This window comes from Cydia amplana, chromosome 20 (genome assembly GCF_948474715.1).
Source record: "Cydia amplana chromosome 20, ilCydAmpl1.1, whole genome shotgun sequence".
Lineage (NCBI taxonomy): Eukaryota > Metazoa > Arthropoda > Insecta > Lepidoptera > Tortricidae > Cydia > Cydia amplana.
This window is the reverse complement of record NC_086088.1, coordinates 12398194-12417973: the sequence shown is the minus strand read 5'-3', so window position 1 is coordinate 12417973 and position 19780 is coordinate 12398194. Positions and strand designations below refer to the sequence as shown.

Here is a 19780-nt window from a genome sequence, read left to right as displayed (position 1 = left end):
CTATTGAGGGCGGCTGCCATACAAAGGATAATTAATATCAAAATGTTTTTGCTCAAAAAAAGTCAACGGAATCGACCATTTCTATGACTTTTGAGGAGCATAAATGATGAAAAATACTAATTGTATTAAAATGTTTTCATATAAAATATAATTATATAATTAATAACAACATAAATGTGTTTGAAAATAAATAAACTACCCATATGAAAAAAAAAACAAATATTCATGAAAATAAGGTTAATATGTTGATGTATGGCTGCTTATTATTATGTCTCGGCTGCTTGTTGGGGCCTGTTGACACTTGATTAGTGTTATTGCGAATATCACTAGGTACATAGTAAAAAACAAAGTCGCTTTCCGCTGTCTGTCTGTCCAGCCCTATGTATGCTTAGATCTTTAAAACTACGCAACGGATTTTAATGCGGTTTTTTTAATAGATAGAGTGATTCAAGAGGAAGGTCTGTGTATAATTTGTTAATCCGTGCGAAGCCGGGGCGGGTAATTATTATAATATATTGCCACTAAAAACAGAAAATCAATCGCACACCCAAAACCCTGATATAAGCTTATAACATTTATAAATATATTTTTTGTTACTATGGGGTAGCGGGTTCGACTCCATGCAGCGAGCAAAATAAAAGTTTGCCCATCGCAGCAGGTTAATTGCCGTAGTTCCAGATACTTAGATTAGCGCTATTAATAGCTTCCGCTTATCGCTCGGGGTTTTATTTAAACGATGGTGGTGCTGATAGCACCAGCGCATCTTCATGAGTCCTGGACGCTCGGAGCAGAACCGGTCGTCCATCCGCGGCCGTGCCCGCGCACCGCGCCCCGCGCACCGCGTACGCCATTATCTCACCAACCGCGACACACGAAACACGACGGCTCGCGCCCGTCCCGCTCGCGATAGACTGTACGCGCCGCGCTCTGATTTATTGTAACGGTCAATTGGTAGTTTTTAATATATTTTTGCATAAGTTTTACAGTCCACTTATTTCTCTCCAGTAGCTAGACCAACATATGGTCCTTAAACGCCGTAGTAGATGACAGTGGACCGTTACAAGCGCGATTTGAAATAAAATCGTTAATATCGCATCCGTCGTTCTGCGATTCATCACGACGGAACTACGATTGGAGGTCGCAGCGCATCGTGAGAAGCATACAACTACAATCGCCCGTCTTCAGTTGTCTTCGAGATTGCTACATAAATAAAACTGAGGTCTTCGCCGTGATCATCATAACTTCAAAGTGCACGGCCCCTGCAGAACAGCATTATCTTGGATCTATAAGCAACACCGGGTGAAAAACGAGTGCAAACATCATAAAAATCACGGACAGGAAAATCACCAGGATTGGAGCTCACTACCTACCGGCTTACAACTACGGATAGCATAACTGTGAGATCATTCCAATATTTCCCTTATTTTAGTTTGCATTCCTATAAAAATACATTAGCTTTTAAAATCTTTCCATTAAAATTACAATCAAAACAAACCATTAAAAGTGCTTCGATCTTAGTTCATAGTTGCATGTTAAAGTTATATTGTTCAGTCTTTCAAAGCTTTATTTTCAACTTCCATCATTATTTTCGTCATTTTTGCAAAGTAATTTAATTAGAAATCAAAATTGTAATCATAATTATTTTTCAAAATATAAAGTGGGTTGGTCGAGAAACGCGTTTTAGATCCTTACGATTTTTTAATAGCAATTTCATTATCAGCTCATCACATATAAAAATTTAAGCGCCTGCGAAAAGTTACGAGCAAAGTTGAGGATAGTGTTGCTATTTTTTTTCAATTAGGTACGAGTAACATATTGCTTAGAGCACTTAGTAATTTCATTTCACTTATTGTCTTTTCAATTTTTCACTGCATAATGAATACAGAAGCACGCTGCAAAGAATTAATTAAGAAACGTGGTACAGTTAAAGCTAAGCTTACGCAATTTACTGCTTATTTAGCAACAGCTAAATCTTGTGAACAATTGAGCGAACCACAATTGGTCGAATTAGACCTACGCATAAATAAAATAGATGCTTTATATGAGTCATACGACACGTTTCAGGGCGAGTTGGAGCAGCTAGTGGAGGACCCCAGCGAGCTGTATACCGATCGAGAGCAGTTTGAAGGGACTTATTACCACGAGCTAGCGACCGCACGGGAGTTGTTGGAGCGACATCGTAGTCAGCGGGCTAAGGAGTACGCTGGCGCCAGGTCTGAGGTAGGTTCCGATGAGTGCCCGACTGTCATATCATGTAGACAAAGTAACGTACGTCTGCCAAAAATAAACCTACCACATTTTAGCGGCGGCTGTCAAAATTGGTTGGAATTTAAAGATATTTACGTCTCATTAATTCATACGGAGAAAAGCATAGATGATATCAATAAATTCCACTACCTTCGTGCTTCTCTTCACGGAAGTGCGGCCATAGTGATACGTAGCTTAGATTTCAGAGCAGAAAATTATAATGCAGCATGGAAACTGCTATGCGATAGGTACGACAACAAACAATTATTGGTAAATAATCATGTTCAAGCTCTTTTCAACATAGACCCGATTCACCGGGAGTCTTGTCAAGGTCTTCGTCAAATAGTTGACACCGCAAATAAAAATCTTAGAGCATTGGCTACCCTTGATCAGCCAGTTAATCATTGGGACACATTAGTCATTCATATAATGTCCTCCAAGTTAGACAACATTACCAGTAGAAAATGGGAGGAGCATAGGAACTCATTGTCAGAGCCTCCTTCACTTGACAACTTTCTTACATTTTTGAGTAACAGGTGTAATCTTCTTGAAACATTAGAAGAATCCAAAAACAATAAGTCCAAGGCAGAGGCGTCAGTCAGTAAGCCTAAAAGTTTCCTAGCCTCTTCAAGTCAACATGATACTGCAAAAAATCATATTAAACCTTGTCCTTTGTGTAACAAGACCCACTATATCTTTAATTGTGACACCTTCAGAGCCTTGCCGATTGACGAACGTTGGAATAAGGCCAAAGAGTATAAAGTGTGCCTTAACTGCCTGCGCCCGGGACATCATGAGTCGAAATGCAGTCTTAGTCATTGTAAATATTGCAAGGTCAGGCACAATACGTTGTTGCACAAGCATAACGACACAAATGCCCCGGCAGAACATGTAGCATTGTCGGCAAACAATCACGTCGTGGGTAACGTATCGCCACATGTATTTCTTTCCACAGCTCTGGTGAAGGTCAGTGACAGCAAGGGTCAGTTGCACACAGTGAGAATCATGCTAGATAATTGCAGCACAGCAAATTACATTTCGCAGAGTTTGACTAATAAGCTATCATTGCCAACACGTCCTATTATTTGTAAAACTTCTGGTCTAAACGATCAACAGTCGAAAAGTGTACAGGCTTGCTCTCTTCATATGGAGTCTCGTGATGGAACTTTTAAGACAGACATTGATTGTTACATATTGCCAAAAGTTACACAACCCATTCCTGATCAATTTTTAGACGTTAATGAAATACCAATACCTTCAGGACTTTGTTTAGCTGACCCATCTTATTATGAACCGTCTTCAATTAATCTTCTTGTCGGTGCTCAAATCTTTTGGGCTGTACTTGGTTCGGGGCGTGTAGATCTTGGAAAACAAAATCCACTCCTTGCGGAAACAAAACTTGGCTGGCTTGTCGTAGGAGCTTTGTGTCAGCCAAGTCTTAATAAACGTCATAATCCTGTTTGTTTCTTTCTTAATGACCAGCAAACGGGCATAGATCTTACTCCATTTTGGGAGCTTGACACAATACCTTCAAAACATAATCTCACTGTAGACGAAAATACATGTGAACAAACCTTTACCACTACAACAAAACGCGATGAAGAGGGACGCTTTGTAGTCACTTTGCCGTTGAAGGAGTCACCAGACGTATTGGGAAGCTCTTTCGAACTGGCTAGACGCAGGTTCCTTTCCTTAGAGCGAAAGTTTGATAGGGACCCTTTATTTAGAGAGCGGTACAGTGAGTTTATGACTGAATATGAAACCTTAGGTCACATGAGCGAAAGTTTTCATGACCCTTCGCGACCATCATACTTTCTACCACACCATGGAATTTTGAGGGAATCTAGCACAACTACCAAGCTGCGGGCGGTCTTTGACGCGTCTGCTGCCACCACGTCTGGAAAGTCCCTAAACGACATCCAGTTAGTAGGTCCTAGAATTCAAGATGATTTATTCTCTATCCTACTTAGATTCCGGCAACATAGGTATGTAGTGTCTGCGGACATAGAGAAAATGTACCGACAAATCCTTGTTGACGAGGATCAACGGTCTCTTCAAAAGATTCTTTGGCGATCTAACCCCTCGCAACCCATAAAAATTTACACACTTAATACTGTGACTTATGGTACAGCGTCGGCTCCTTATCTTAGCACACGCTGTCTTCTCCAATTGGCGCAGGAATCTTCAGACAAGCAAACTCAAGATGCAATATCTAAAGACTTTTACGTAGATGACTTCCTGTCAGGGTCACATTCAATTGCTGATACCGTGTCTCTGTGTCAAAAGGTCACAGACACTCTTCGCTCAGCAAAATTCAATCTTAGAAAGTGGCAATCCAATAGTGAACAAGTTTTGAAGCAAATCAATAATGAACCTTCTCTTAATCATACGGTTAACTTAAGCGAAAAAGAATTGTCAAAGACACTTGGCATTAACTGGCATTGTACTCAAGATACTTTAACTTTTCAAATAAACATTACAGTTCCTTCCGTAGTCACCAAACGCACTATATTATCAGCCATAGCACAGGTATTTGACCCTATTGGTTTAGTTACACCTTGCATTGTAGAAGCTAAAATTTTAATGCAAAGGTTGTGGGTGGACAAAATTGATTGGGATCAGCCTCTTACAGGCAGCTTACTTGCATCATGGAACAATTTTGCGAAATCACTTCCTAACCTAAATAATGTAAAGATACCAAGATGGATATCATGTGAATCATCTGCTTCAATTGAGTTCCACACTTTTACTGATGCGTCAGAAAAAGCATATGGAGCGTGCCTTTATGTCCGCTCCGTGGCCGGGGATGGCTCTGTGTGTGTGCGTCTTCTGGCCTCTAAAAGCAAAATCGCACCCATCAAGGCCACGACCATCCCTCGCCTTGAACTTTGTGCAGCATTGTTGGGAGCAAGACTGTGTACGAAGGTCCTGGAGTCACTGACTATGAAACCAGAACGTTGCATATTTTGGTGCGACTCCATGATTGTCCTTGGTTGGTTAAAATCATCTCCGGCTCTTCTAAGGCCATTCGTAAAAAACCGTATCTCCGAGATACAAGATAGCTTTCAACCGGAATGTTGGCGTTACGTTCCTTCTAAGGAAAATTCAGCTGATCTCGTGTCTCGGGGTCTTGATGCGGATCTTATACAAACCGCGTCTTTATGGTGGTCAGGGCCGCCTTTTTTAGCGTCAGATCCTTCACATTGGCCGACTGCACCTGGTTCTGAAGGTGAAACCACATTACCAGAGATTATAACTCATAAATCATTCGTCATTACTTCATCAAATTCAGATGACACCAATGCCATTCAAACCTTGATAAATAATCGCTCAGATTATGCAAAGATACAGCGGGTAATTGCCTACATAAATAGATTCACGTACAACTGTCGAAATGCTAGTAATAAAAAACATGGTTACCTTAGTGCATCTGAATTATCTGCTGCATCTACTCTGATCCTTCGCATGTCTCAGCAAACTGCCTTTCCTGAAGATTATGAATTGCTGAAATTTGGAAAGGAGTTATCAAAACAAAGTCGACTTAAATCTTTGTCCCCATTTTACGACTCTGGCCTTATCAGAGTTGGCGGTCGACTTAGTAATTCATTTTACGATTACGGTGTTAAGCACCCTATAATTGTTTGTTGTAAGCAACCTATAATAAGGCTCTTAGTTAGGATGTTGCATCTCCGCGCCCTCCATGCAGGTCCTCAGTTACTTATGTCAATCTTACGTCAAACCTACTGGCCTCTTGGGGGTCTTAACTTAGTAAAGCATACTGTTCGACAATGTATCCGCTGCATTAGGCTTAAAGCAGAAACAATTCAACCTGTAATGGGAAACTTACCAAAGGAGCGGTTACATCTTGAATTTCCATTTATCGAAACAGGCACTGATTACGCAGGACCCATTTTGATAGCCGATCGCAAGGGTAGAGGCTGCAAGCTCGTGAAAGCTTATATTTGTATTTTCGTTTGCTTAGCGACACGGGCACTTCATTTGGAGCTTGTCTCTGACCTTACTAAAGAAGCTTTTATTGCAGCGCTCGATCGGTTTATAGCTCGTCGAGGGAAGCCGAGAACCATATTCTCGGACAATGGTACTACCTTTGTTGGCGCTGCCAACGAGCTCGCTAACGTGCTGAATCAAGATTTAGCTAAGGATAGGGCCACTGAAGGTATTAACTTCTCTTTTATTCCCGCGTACACTCCTCATTTTGGCGGCTTATGGGAGTCCGCTGTAAAGTCGGTCAAGCATCATTTACGTAGAGTGTTGGGCCTTACGCATCTAACCTTTGAAGAGGTTTCAACATGCCTCAGTCAGGTCGAAGCAATTTTAAATTCACGACCTCTTACCCCCCTTTCCGACGACCCCTCTGACCTAACACCCCTTACTCCGTCTCACTTCCTTATTGGGAGATCTCTCACGTCTGTGCCACATCGTCAAGTCTCCAGCCAGAACATCTCAAGTCTCCAAAGGTTCCATCGCATAGAAGTTCTCAAACAGCACTTTTGGAATCGTTTCTCAAACGAATATATCTTCAACCTTCAGCAGAGAACGAAATGGCGCCATTCAAGAGGAAAGCTTGAAGTTGGAACCATGGTGGTAGTGAAGGAGAACAACCAACCGCCTCTCATGTGGTTGATGGGCCGTATCGTCAACGTGCTACCTGGGAAAGATGGAGTCGCCAGAGTAGCAGACATCAAGACAAAGAAGGGAATCATACGTCGAGCCTTTAATACAATATGCCCTCTTCCGATCTACAGTCTTGAAGACAATGGGTCTTCAACGCCGGGAGTATATGGTGCTGATAGCACCAGCGCATCTTCATGAGTCCTGGACGCTCGGAGCAGAACCGGTCGTCCATCCGCGGCCGTGCCCGCGCACCGCGCCCCGCGCACCGCGTACGCCATTATCTCACCAACCGCGACACACGAAACACGACGGCTCGCGCCCGTCCCGCTCGCGATAGACTGTACGCGCCGCGCTCTGATTTATTGTAACGGTCAATTGGTAGTTTTTAATATATTTTTGCATAAGTTTTACAGTCCACTTATTTCTCTCCAGTAGCTAGACCAACAGATGGTAATGCTATGTGTTTTCCAGTGACAAAGTGTGGCAGCTCCACCATTAACTTCAGATTACTGTGAATATAATTATTAGTTAATAGTTAGCTTAGACTGACTTTAGGGCAGTTGCATTCGTAAATACAAGTTACATAATTTTTTAGTCACATTGCCACCCAATTTAAACGGAGGGGCAAAGCTGAGGTTAATATGCATAAAATTGCGTAAAACATTTTCTATACTGTTAATATCCAGAGAGGAAAATGTATGTGGGCGTCCCCTTTCCTCTTAACACAAATTTAAGTTCAATTTAAATATAAGACTAAAAAAACATCTCACATTTATAGACGGCTCTAACGCCCCGCGTTTTGCGTTAGACCCGTCTATAAATGTGAGTTAATATGTGTTCAAAACGCGAAAGTTTTAAATATTATTAAAAAAAAATCTGGCTTCTCATACATTTTGGTGAATCAGAGTCAATGTTTCCTATGGACCAGCTGATTTTTTTCGCAACATCTGCCCCATAGTAAAAGTTGTTTAATGTGACCTTCATATTAACCCGCCAGAGTTTGGTCAGAGATAACAAAACCCCCCTGTATAACCCTTGCTTATAAAGCCACACGTAAACTGCGGTGCCACTAACTCGAACTCGTGATGGATGTTGTTGCAAACTGTATGGTGATCAATCAGAAAGCGCGTCAGATAAACTCCCGGCCAAGTCACTTTAACTTCTATATTTGGGACCTTAAAGCAACGCGGAAGGGAGGCGGTATTCGCACTATTTCCCCTCTGCCGAGGTACAAGATCAACTGATCTAGCGCGGGTAATAAATAAAAGTAGTTGCACTTGGATTTTAAACTAGGCCGAATCCAGTCGGGCGAGTGAACACTGCTACACAAAAATGCCTATTTGCTCGGTTTTTTGTTGTAAAAACAGGTCGAATACATCAAATTTACAAAAAGATGGTGTTACATTTCACATGTAATAATTTTTTTACATATCATACGTTTAATTAAATTGAAACACAATTATTATAGTTTAGTTTCATGTAATTGTTGGATTTATCGATTTTTCTCGCCCAGTACAAATTGCGGATCGGTCGAGCGACAAATCCGACTTCTCATCTCTTGACGAAAATGTGTTAGTGTGCGTGTTGTGAGTTGTGACACTTGTGACTCGTCCGTACACAAAAACAGATCGAGGTGTGCAAGATTTGTCTGTGTAGAGTGTCATTTTCTATGTATTTGTGTCGTCATTACAGATTGGATTTTGTACGTAAGTATATATGTGAGAAGTGCGACTGTGTGCACGTTCCCCCCCGCGAAAAATGGCAGAATGATTTGTATGTTAAGATATCGCTTGGGCCTATCCCTTCCGACGTGTCGGAAGCCCGTGTTGATCGAAGTTTGAGACAGTGGTATTTAAAATAAATCACTTATTTACAGCAGGTTCATTCATATTTTTTTACCTTTGTCGCGAACAATAATATCGTTAGTTCTTAAGGCGGGCTTCACTAGATAGTATAAAACAAAGTCGCTTCCCGCTGTCTGTCCCTATCATATGGTTGATGCGGTTTGTTTTAAATTGATTGATTGATTAGAGTGATTCAAGAGGAAGGTTTATGTATAATTTGTTAACCCGTGCGAAGCCGGGGCGGGTCGCTAGTAAAACTATAAAGAAATTTACAATATACACTACGTAAACTGTAAAGGGACTCTAATTTTATCCCTTAAAGGGATAAGTTCGCCTTGGCGAATGTTATTTTTCCTGTTTTGTTTTGATTTTTGTACAATAAAGTGTTTTACTACTACTACACGATATTATACTATGAGTAAAGCTGGTAAATTATGGTAGGTAGGTAATATGTATTGACAAAGCGAAAGTAACCACCTTTCATAAAAAAAAATCATTCGTACCTACAGTCTTATATTACAAATACTGTGAAACTACCGTTAGCGCAATGTAAACTTCGCCGCATAACGTTTAGCGACATCTAGTGACAAATGTAGTGAACTATAGACTAGACGGCTCCGTGTCGTCAGTTCCGCTGCGGTTGCCTCCTGTGAGATTTACTTCCGCAATAACGATTTAATTGTATTCCGGTGTCAAGCGTGAGTCGGCTGTTCGGAATTTACTGTTTTATCGATATATAACCTCTTAGTCGAGTTGTGTGCTGCAAGTGTTTCAAGTTTAACTTTAAAAAATCTGTAAGTACCTACCTATTTAAATTTCAAGTGTGACTAACACCTGTAAAAAACACAAATTGAAATATTTTCATAGAAAGTAATTTTATTTGTTTTTAGAGTGTAATTTTTTAAAATAACAAATTAGGACCTATATTGAATCGACTGAGTCTACATAGCTAGAAATTTACATAATGTGTTTCAGTTTTTAACGTACCTATTACCAGGCGTGGCTCACTCCGCGATTTCGTCGCGTCGCAACAAGTACCTACAAGTACATCCCACACCAATTTTGGTGGCTAGCCATAAGCAGCGCGTGGCGCTTGCGCCACCTAGCGGTCATATCTGTCGTAATCGTAACATACGCGTTTTGTTAGAGATTGAATCTTATGTACCTAGTACTATTATTTATTCTGTACTATTACTAATTAAATCCTTTTCTCCCGCAAAATTAAACAGCCTGTACAACAATTATCATGTCCAAATCACTTTTTTGTTCAAAATAGGCCCGACAATAGGAGGAATTAGCCCTGATTGGGCATTAGCATAATTCTCATTAGCCCTTCGCCCGCCGGACAATAGCAGTAGGTGGGTTAAGTGGTGCAGGCAAGAAAGAAGGGTGTTCGTGAATTATAGCTGTTGGGAATTAGAATTAGGTCATGTCGTTTTTCAACTGAGGTAGAACTGTTTTCAGTGAAACTGCAATTAAGTGAGACTGGAATATTGCGTTTATGTATACATAAACGCAATATTTATTATACACGAGTAATATATGTGTGTTGCAGTACCTACAATATTTTTTAAAATAAAATGTAAGGAATCGAACGCTACCAATATCTTTTTAGGGTTCCGTAGCCAAATGGCAAAAAACGGAACCCTTATGGATTCGTCATGTCTGTCTGTCTGTCCGTCCGTATGTCACAGCCACTTTTTTCCGAAACTATAAGAACTATACTGTTGAAACTTGGTAAGTAGATGTATTCTGTGAACCGTATTAAGATTTTTACACAAAAATAGAAAAAACACAATCAATTTTGGGGGTTCCCCATACTTAGAACTGAAACTCAAATTTTTTTTTTAATTCATCAAACCCATACGTGTGGGATATCTATAGATAGGTCTTCAACAATGATATTGAGGTTTCTAATATATTTTTTTTCTAAACTGAATAGTTTGCGCGAGAGACACTTCCAAAGTGGTAAAATGTGTCCCTCCCCCCTGTAACTTCTAAAATCAGAGAATGATAAAACTAAAAAAATATATGATGTACATTACCATGCAAACTTCCACCGAAAATTGGTTTGAACGAGATCTAGTAAGTAGTTTTTTTAATACGTCATAAATCCCCTAAATACGGAACCCTTCATGGGCGAGTCCGACTCGCACTTGGCCGCTTTGTTATATCTATTTAACTATATTTAGTTATAAAATTCAACATGTGTCAACAACCCTATTATTATGGGCCTTATTGTAGCGTGATTTAAGTTTTTTTTTTAATTATTTGTAAAGCAGCCACACTACTGAAATTAAAACAGCTCTGCGTCAGAACTGCCATTCGCGGCACGTATATTCAGAATTTTATTATGCGTTGCTTAGTCAAATGGTCTCAAGGGCTGCGCGAGGGCAAGTGACTAGAGTCACGCGACCAGTGTATCGAGACCTCACGACTACGTTTCGTAATAATCTCCCTATATTAAGAAACAAATAATATTTAATTACACAAACGGGTCGACCGCGATATAGTTTCATTGTTTTTACCTTAATTTCCGACGTTTCAGCTGAGTTGCATCAGCTGTGGTCACGGAAAGACTGACGTCCCATTAAATGTCAACGGAGATATAAATAAAACAACACTGAACTACCCAAAATTTGTTACAAAACTTGTAGTAGTTATATGTGTACAAAACGCGAGTGTTTAAAGTGTTATAAAAGGCAAATAAGTTATTGGCAAACTCCTTACATCTTGCGCGACTCCAAGGATTTATTTATTTATTTATTTATTTCAAAAAATACTTATGTCTAGGTATACAAAAGTTTCGCCAAACTGTAGAGAGTTTGTTGGCGAATAGTGCGCTCTCAATTATTTTTATAAGTACTTTATGCGTTATACCTATGCGCGATAACGCAACTCATGCTAGAGAGTCACTCGATTGTCCATTCTCTGTACTCTAGTGTAAATTTCATGCGATAGCGTGACGTGACCGCGTTTTGAGTTTTCAAAGCGGCCCGCTTGGCGCGCTGTTCGAAATCCCATACAAAATGAGACTCGACGTAAACGCAAACGCGTACGTCCGTCACGCTATCGAATGAAATTTACTCTAGGGGTTCTGATTATCCTCTAGTGGCCCATACGTCAAACATTGCCATGCAAAATGAAATTTTATTTTGTCAACACAAAGTTCAAATTAGAATGGAACAGGAGACCTTTTATACGTTATAATAAAACGAGTTCCTCTGAGCCGACTCGTTCGTGCTTAAATTGTAGATATACGATCGTAATAACGCCCTTGAATATTTAGTGTTTCAGAGAATCCAGCTTAATATTCTATTTTTCTGTTCTTTGAGAATCTATTCCGATCTGCTCGGAATCGCAGGATTCACTCAGTTCGTAGAATAAAGTAATGTTTACTAAATCTATTACTCGTGTGAGACGTGACTAACGTGATAATAACTTAATCGAAAGCGAAAAATATGTATTTTCTTCTTAAAAATAGCTTTATCTTCCTAAAGGACTCAAACAATTGGATTATTTAAATATTAATTTCTATGTTTAATTTTAATTAATGTTTTTAATTTTTACGTACATTTTATAATGTCTTGTCCTTATATAGGCTAAAATCTTAAGCATTTAAGTTTTAAACACGTTTTAAAGCTTCCATTTTCTAATATAATAATGTTGGAAACACCATCTTCATCCTCGAATACACTCTGACCGTCTTAATGTTATTAATTTGCATTTTATTCGCTCCAACTCCTCAAAAAACAAATTAAGTCTTCAAAGTTGTCACTTCGATGTTCACAAACAAAAACTTTAAGGCCTATTCTGTGTTAACGACTTGGTAAGGTTTTGATCTGATTATGATTCGACATGGAGTCGTGTCATCAGGCATCTCATGCGCACCAATAAGTGGGAGCGAGATGCCTTTAGTAACGACTCCTGGGGGCATAGTGAAGTGACAGTCTTTAATAGAGAAACATAAATAATGTATGGATGTAGTCATGTCACTTTTAATCGAATTTAAACAGTCGTGAGACCATGAGACATACCAAAATTAAGAAAATTTATGGCTTAACTCACGGGTCTTAAGTCGTAGAGCGTTATCTCATGCGCGCGTGACGTGACGCGCAACCATCGTGCACGCCACTCACGCATGCACAGTTAGTGCTTGAAAATGGAGACCTAGGCTCTCTGAAACATGTCGCGCGACTAAAACACGTTAGTTAAACCGTAATAATATTATCTTAATGTTCACGTGACTGCGTAGCATCAGTTATCTCGATACATTTTGCTTTTCGTTAGGCGTTTGTCGATGTACGATTGACATCTTGGGTTTGTATCAAAACCATATCAAAGTGTTGAAGTGGAATCGGCCTCCAGTAATAAAAAACGAATCCTGCTTGTGTCATGCTTGGGTGCCTTTATAAAGTACATCAAAGGCTGAAAGCTTCGATTTTTAAATTTTTAGGTTATGTCCTTTTCTAAGGCAATCGGCTGGAAAACTGACGGGTGGATTGGCTCTTGTTAAATTTTACTTAATTTGAAGTAAATTATTTAAGTAATGAAAATGTGTAATTTTTATGTAAATGGGGCATTATCTATGAAAAGGGACCTTATTGTCGATGGCGCTTACGCTGCACAGCGTCGCGCGGCGTTGTTAAATACAACATACATATCGGAGCATCGTTAATAATGGCGTAAGCGCCATCAACAATAAGGTACCTTTTCATAGATAACGTCACAAATTATCTTTAAAATGAGCCTTTTCTTGCCGTGCCATTGCCATTTTAACCCTAAATCGAGTGATACATACGAATATTAAGCCCTTGCTACACGGTCGCCGACAAGCCTACTAACCGTCTGACCTTGGTCTGACCTTGGTCAGTTTTGAGCCCTCGCTACACGGTCGCCGACAAGCCTTCTAACCGTCTGACCTTGGTCTGTCCTTGGTCAGTTTTGGTCTAATTTTGTTGGAAACAACTGTCTACACGGTCCGTCCAGACCAAGGCCACGCGGTCTGAGGGGCTTGTCGGCGACCGTGTAGCAAGGGCTTTAGTCAAATTTTGTTGGAAACAACTGTCTACACGGTCCGGGACGGACCAAGGCCACGCGGTCTGGGGGCTTGTCGGCGACCGTGTAGCAAGGGCTTAACGAATAGGGAACAATATTTCAATACTATTTCGAATAGGGTACTGAACTATAATAAATATTTAAAGAAACATTGAAACAATAAACTTAACACATTACCCTCCGTTCTGCTTTACTCGGTTAATATCGCCATTTAAATTAAACCGCGTAAATAACACTCCATTTATACTGGCTTCAGTTTCCTCACTTATTTGGCGAATGTCAAATACACCTGCACGGATGTTTGGTCAAAAGGTCGTAAGTGCCTTGGTTGGCGATGGTGGTTTAGTCATTTGGTTGTTTTGGATATTTGGGAATTCTAGTAATAATTCATTTCAGTTCAGGGTTATTTATATAGCTTGCCAAGCCAAGCTCCTGTTGGTAAATCCAATATATTGTAGAATTTCCATTCCATTCACCAGCTCCGCCCAGTCGAGCCAATTGGTGAAGCCTCCTTTTCCACTGTGCGCCTCCAGGTGGTACGTGGGTGACCTGGCTCCCTTTTTCCGGGAATTTTACAAGTCAGCCCTTGCTTGGATATGTGGTTGTTTGTCCTTCGTAAAACATGAGACTCAGTAGTGATCGGCACGACCCGTGACGCACCGCGGGATTGCGAGCAGAAATCATAATATGGACATGATTAGATTAACTGTAACTGTGATTTTGTTAAATAGAATAATTTTATTGTATGATATATATTTGCAAATATACGATAAAGTGTTAAATAAGCTTATAAAATGTATAATTAAATATTAAATAAAAAATTGATATATTACTATGTGATTTATACCTATTTTGAACTTGATGGCGTTTTATTTAATGGTAAAAATCATTCATCTTCCTGTGTGGAATACCTTTATGTACTACAATCGGAAATACTGACTTCCTAAAAAGACCGAAATCTCGGGGCATATCCATGTTCACATAATGATTGAGGTCATTGACACCGTGCGACACGGGTCGTGCCATGGTCTAATAAAACATGGTCTTCTCTTCCCAGAGTGTCACTTGCCTACGTCACAATAACATTGCCACTTTATTTCAACATAACATGTTACATGGGTACAGTATATCTATGGTTAATAAGTTAAAATATTTCTTTATATTTTTATAATTTTCATTTATTTGTATTTTATCTTAAATTTTACAATAACACGTCATTTTTAATTATTCGTTAGCAATATCTTCCGATTCACGAAAGAAATTTCAGACGTTCGGGTAATTCTGTTTACACTACTGGCAACACAGGATAGCGCTGTCACATTTGACAATCCGCCATTTTGTCCCTGACCGTCATCCTTGTCGAACGCGTGTTAATTGTTATTTCCTTCTCGCTCAGTGTCAACAGTCGCAGTGTTTTCCAAACTTTTCACGTCGTAAGCTTGGTAATTAATGTTTTGTTACGAAAATGGTTGGCTGTTCTATTCGGAACTGTAAGAGTAGGGGTGAAAAGGGCAGTATAGATTTGTTTTATTTTACTATGTTTCTACATGAATAACTTAAAATTAATGCCGTTAAAATAATTTTCACCGTTGGTTAAAATTCTCCCACATTTTAAAGTTTGAGAACCTGTAAACAGCATGATGACGTAGGCAAGTGACAATTAGGTCATTCGCGAATCTCGGAAGAGAGTACCAGGCGGAGTATATTATTATACCATGGGTCGTGCCGATCACTGTTACATGACCTATCCAGCGCCATTTCCGCAGAAGCATTTATCTCCTTAGCTAACGGGTTTTGTCCGGTCAACTCCCATAATTTAATATTGGAGATGGTCCGTTACAATATTTCAGTGATGGATAAGGAAGACGAATTAGGTTATCATTCCTAAGTTACCTACTGTTATTTACTAACAAAATGTATGTGTGACAGTAACACGAAACGAATGATTTGATTGATTAAGTAATACCTAAATACATATAGGTTAAACCACTTACCACTAACAATCCCTAATGAATAAAACACATTTTTCACGCCAGAGCTTAACAATAAATGCGCATTTTCCTCCCTAGAGCGGTAACTTCTATTACGTCACGTTTCCACTCAGCAATATTTGGCCACATTTACAGTTTCACCATTAGGCTTAGTAACAGTACTAATCCTGGGCACGACAGCCGTCTCGCTCACGCTTACGTTCAATGAGAGTGTGAGAAGAACCACTTGACTGTGCCTACCACCAGTTTGGCACTGACATAAACGCCATCGAGAACGTAATATACTTTCTATGCATCTTGCTCGTACTCACATATTAGTGCGAGCGAGATGTATACAAAGTTAATTATATAGCGTATAAGTATGTCAGTTTTGACACTGTAAGTGACTCATGGTACAGGCTCTGAACCTACGCGGGTCCTTAGAGCTCAAAATATACTGGTTAGTTTGAGTTGTATTCCCAAAACTTCAGGAGTGTATGGCCACTTTGTGAGTATTATAAGAATTTACTAGGAATTAACTGAGAGTAATGTTAGTTTCGTAATGGTGTTTCAAGCTTATTGGCTGATATTTATAGTGATTTAAGAGCGTATTTCGAAGGAACTATGGCGTTATAAAGAAAAAATATTGCTGTTATGGCTTATTTTGAGGTCAATCATGGTAAATATGTTCACTAGATAAATGTAGTTTCACAATTAATTTCATCGTAGATGTATTGGTTTTATTGGTATAGGAAAACCATACAATTTTACTCGTTCTTCTTTTAATATATTTCTCCCTAATTTAGATCGACCCTTACCTAAAGCTGCCTTTCCACTGAGGAGACGTGCTACCTACCAATAGTATTAATAGATGAAAAATACGTTAAAGATCGCTCACGCTGATTGTTGCATGCGAAATGTTCCTCGCCAGTTTGCCTGTGACCACGAACGTAACGTCACGTTTGAAACGTCAGGCCATAAGTAAGTTTTACGCGATTAAGTCCCGTGTTACTTAAAAATCACCAAGATCGTCAAGGTCGAATAAAATCCGTAGCGAGTTACTAAATCTAAATCGGGCAGGAGCCAAAACCAGGAGGTTTATTTTTAGAAAATTTTCCTTTTGAAGTACGTAAAAGAGCCTGTTTAGTATGTATTCGCATCATTCTAATTTGAAGAAGTAATTAACTCGACCGGGAGTCGCATAATTCCCAGTTATTTCCGTAAATTCCTGTTAATTTCAAATTACCTGCGCCAGAGAGCCACGTCACAGACACAGTGTAAGGATAATGACAGTAATCTAACTGTGAGGTTCAAACAGAGATAGTTTCAGGCTGCTTGGCAGCGGAGCGAGGCAGCAGCGGAATGGTGAGCGAGGTAAAAATCCAACAATCAATCAATCAACAAAGGAATCATATGAAATCTCTGCTCTTCTTTGCGCTATTGGTAGATTTTAATCCGCCCGCTGGTCGCATTTTTTTTAGGTCAATTAGCGAGGTAACTACTATACCTACTAGTCACTAGTAGACAAATATGTAAATAAATGTATAGAATATATCAGGAACATAAAAATATTCGTAATAAATACATAAATAATTGTCCTTATCGGGATTTGAAACCGGGATGTTAGTAGCAAGGTCACTAACGCCAGGCAGTTGATTGAATATAGATTACTCTAAAATATTCTACTATGTAGCACGCTCAGAGCGGCCTAAATCATATTAAAAGCATATTACGTACGTTTTAAGCTAGATAAGACTATTTATGATTCAGTGAATAGTATTCGCGAATAGTTTATGAGTGGACATTATTTTAAGCTGATTTTAGCTGTAAAAGCCAGTTTTTCCGGTTTAAAATTGACGGAAAACTCAAATTAAAACGGAGGCAATGGATATATAAAACTCGGAATAGTAAGGTAAAGGAAATATATGTGCGTGCGTATGTCTATCCCCCCCCCCCTCCTTATCTTCGAAACTACCGGGTCTAAACTTTTGAAAAAAATACACAAAATAGTTCTTTACCTATAGATGACAGGAAAATCTATTAGAAATGTGCAGTGAGTGCAAGCGTGAGTCGGACTTAATGTACGGACCCTTGGAACGCGAGTCCGACTCGCACTTTGCCGTTTTTAGGGTTCCGTAGCCAAATGGCAAAAAACGGAACCCTTATAGATTCGTCATGTCTGTCTGTCTGTCTGTCCGTCTGTCTGTCCGTCCGTATGTCACAGCCACTTTTATCCGAAACTATAAGAACTATACTGTTGAAACTTGGTAAGTAGATGTATTCTATGAACCGCATTAAGATTTTCAGACAAAAATAGAAAAAAAAAAAAAAATTTTTGGGGTTCCCCATACTTCGAACTGAAATTCAAAAATTTTTTTTCATCAAACCCATACGTGTGGGGTATCTATTGATAGGTCTTCAAAAATGATATTGAGGTTTCTAATATCATTTTTTTCTAAACTGAATAGTTTGCGCGAGAGACACTTCCAAAGTGGTAAAATGTGTGTCCCCCCCCTGTAACTTCTAAAATAAGAGAATGATAAAACTAAAAAAAATATATGATATACATTACCATGTAAACTTCCACCGAAAATTGGTTTCAACGAGATCTAGTAAGTAGTTTTTTTTTATACGTCATAAATCGCCTAAATGCGGAACCCTTCATGGGCGAGTCCGACTCGCACTTGGCCGCTTTTTTTCTTAGCCCGTTATAGTGTCCCAATGCTGGGCAAAGCTCTCCCCTTGATCTCCACAACCCCCGTTGTTGTTTTTCCGGCCAGTTACTGATGAAGGTCAAAAATAATCAAAAAATTGAAAAAAGGTAAACAAGAGGAAATTGTTAACAGCCTCTGTAGCCTAGTCGGTATCTAGTGACCCTGCCTACGAAGCTGGAGGTCCCGGGTTCTAATCCCGGTAAGGGCATTTATTTGTGTGTTCATCAGTTTCATCACAAATATTTGTTCCTTAGTTATGGATGTTTTCTATGTATTTAAGTACTTATATGTACCTATATATTATATATATCGTCGTCTAGTACTCACAACACAAGCCTTATTGAGCTTACCGTGGGACTAGGTCGATTTGTCCCATAATATTTATTTATTTATAAAAAAAATGGGGACTACCGTTTGTATGGAAAAACGGTCTTCCATTCTTAAGCGCCTAAACATCACGTCAGAAAAAATCCTATACCTATTTACCGTTCGGCCGCCTCTGTAAATATAACAATATATTATTACAATCCATTTTATCTTAAGACTCGACACACGGGTCCCTCATTTAATGGTCGAATTTTATTCCAAATACAAAATTACCTTTATCCACCTCAACCCAGGATCGAACTTGGGACTGCAATTTAACCCTCCCACCGTCCAACAGGTTAAACCGTATCAAAAAGCGGTTACCCTAAACCGATTTCCTCCGTAATCTTTCTTAAGGGGAGTTTGAACCGTTAGGCCCCCACTTAACCTATCCACAATCAAACTGCACAAATTACAATCCTTCGGGAACCCATAACCATAGATTACTAGCTATTAGATGGGATGAGATGACTTCCGCTTACTACGCGTCGCCGGCCATCATACATATTAGGGGCCCGTTTCTCAAAAGCTTATTCTAATCTTTATTCAATCTTTATTCAGGCAAACACTAAGTATAAGTTTACAGCTATAGCCAAGACACTTATACTGTTAATAGATATGTAGTCAGTATGATAAAATTAGTACACTTGTATTACACACATTATACACTTTTCTAACTATCTCTAGAATTAAACATAAGTACATAGTAAATATTACTAAGTTACATAGAGATATTTACTTATGTAACTTGTAATACAAGCGGATGTCACTTTTTGACAGCTTTTGTTAGAAAGGGACTTCCTTTTGTATTACAAGTTACAAGCTTTTGAGAAACGGCCCTCAGAGCGCAGGAAATGGTCACAAATATAAAAGACTACTATTATGGCGTTAAGTGCATATAAAATATATATCATTGATGGCGACCCATGTAGTTTTATAATGTGCA

General features: G+C 39.3%; 2 protein-coding genes across 3 annotated transcripts in view; one reads left to right on the top strand and one right to left on the bottom strand.

Moving 5' to 3' along the window:
• Positions 1-19780, bottom strand: part of LOC134657451 (alpha-2 adrenergic receptor) — a 547428-nt gene that overhangs the window by 122133 nt on the left and 405515 nt on the right. The window lies entirely within an intron of this gene.
• LOC134657422 (uncharacterized) lies at positions 1831-7296 on the top strand. The gene has a single exon (XM_063512969.1). The coding sequence runs from the start codon at positions 1876-1878 to the stop codon at positions 7078-7080; it is 5205 nt and encodes a 1734-aa protein (XP_063369039.1). The 5' UTR covers positions 1831-1875; the 3' UTR covers positions 7081-7296.

What these genes read in the sequence shown, in the direction of transcription:
- LOC134657422 (XM_063512969.1), top strand. Translation starts at nt 1,876, where the DNA reads ATGAATACAGAAGCACGCTGCAAAGAATTAATTAAGAAACGTGGTACA.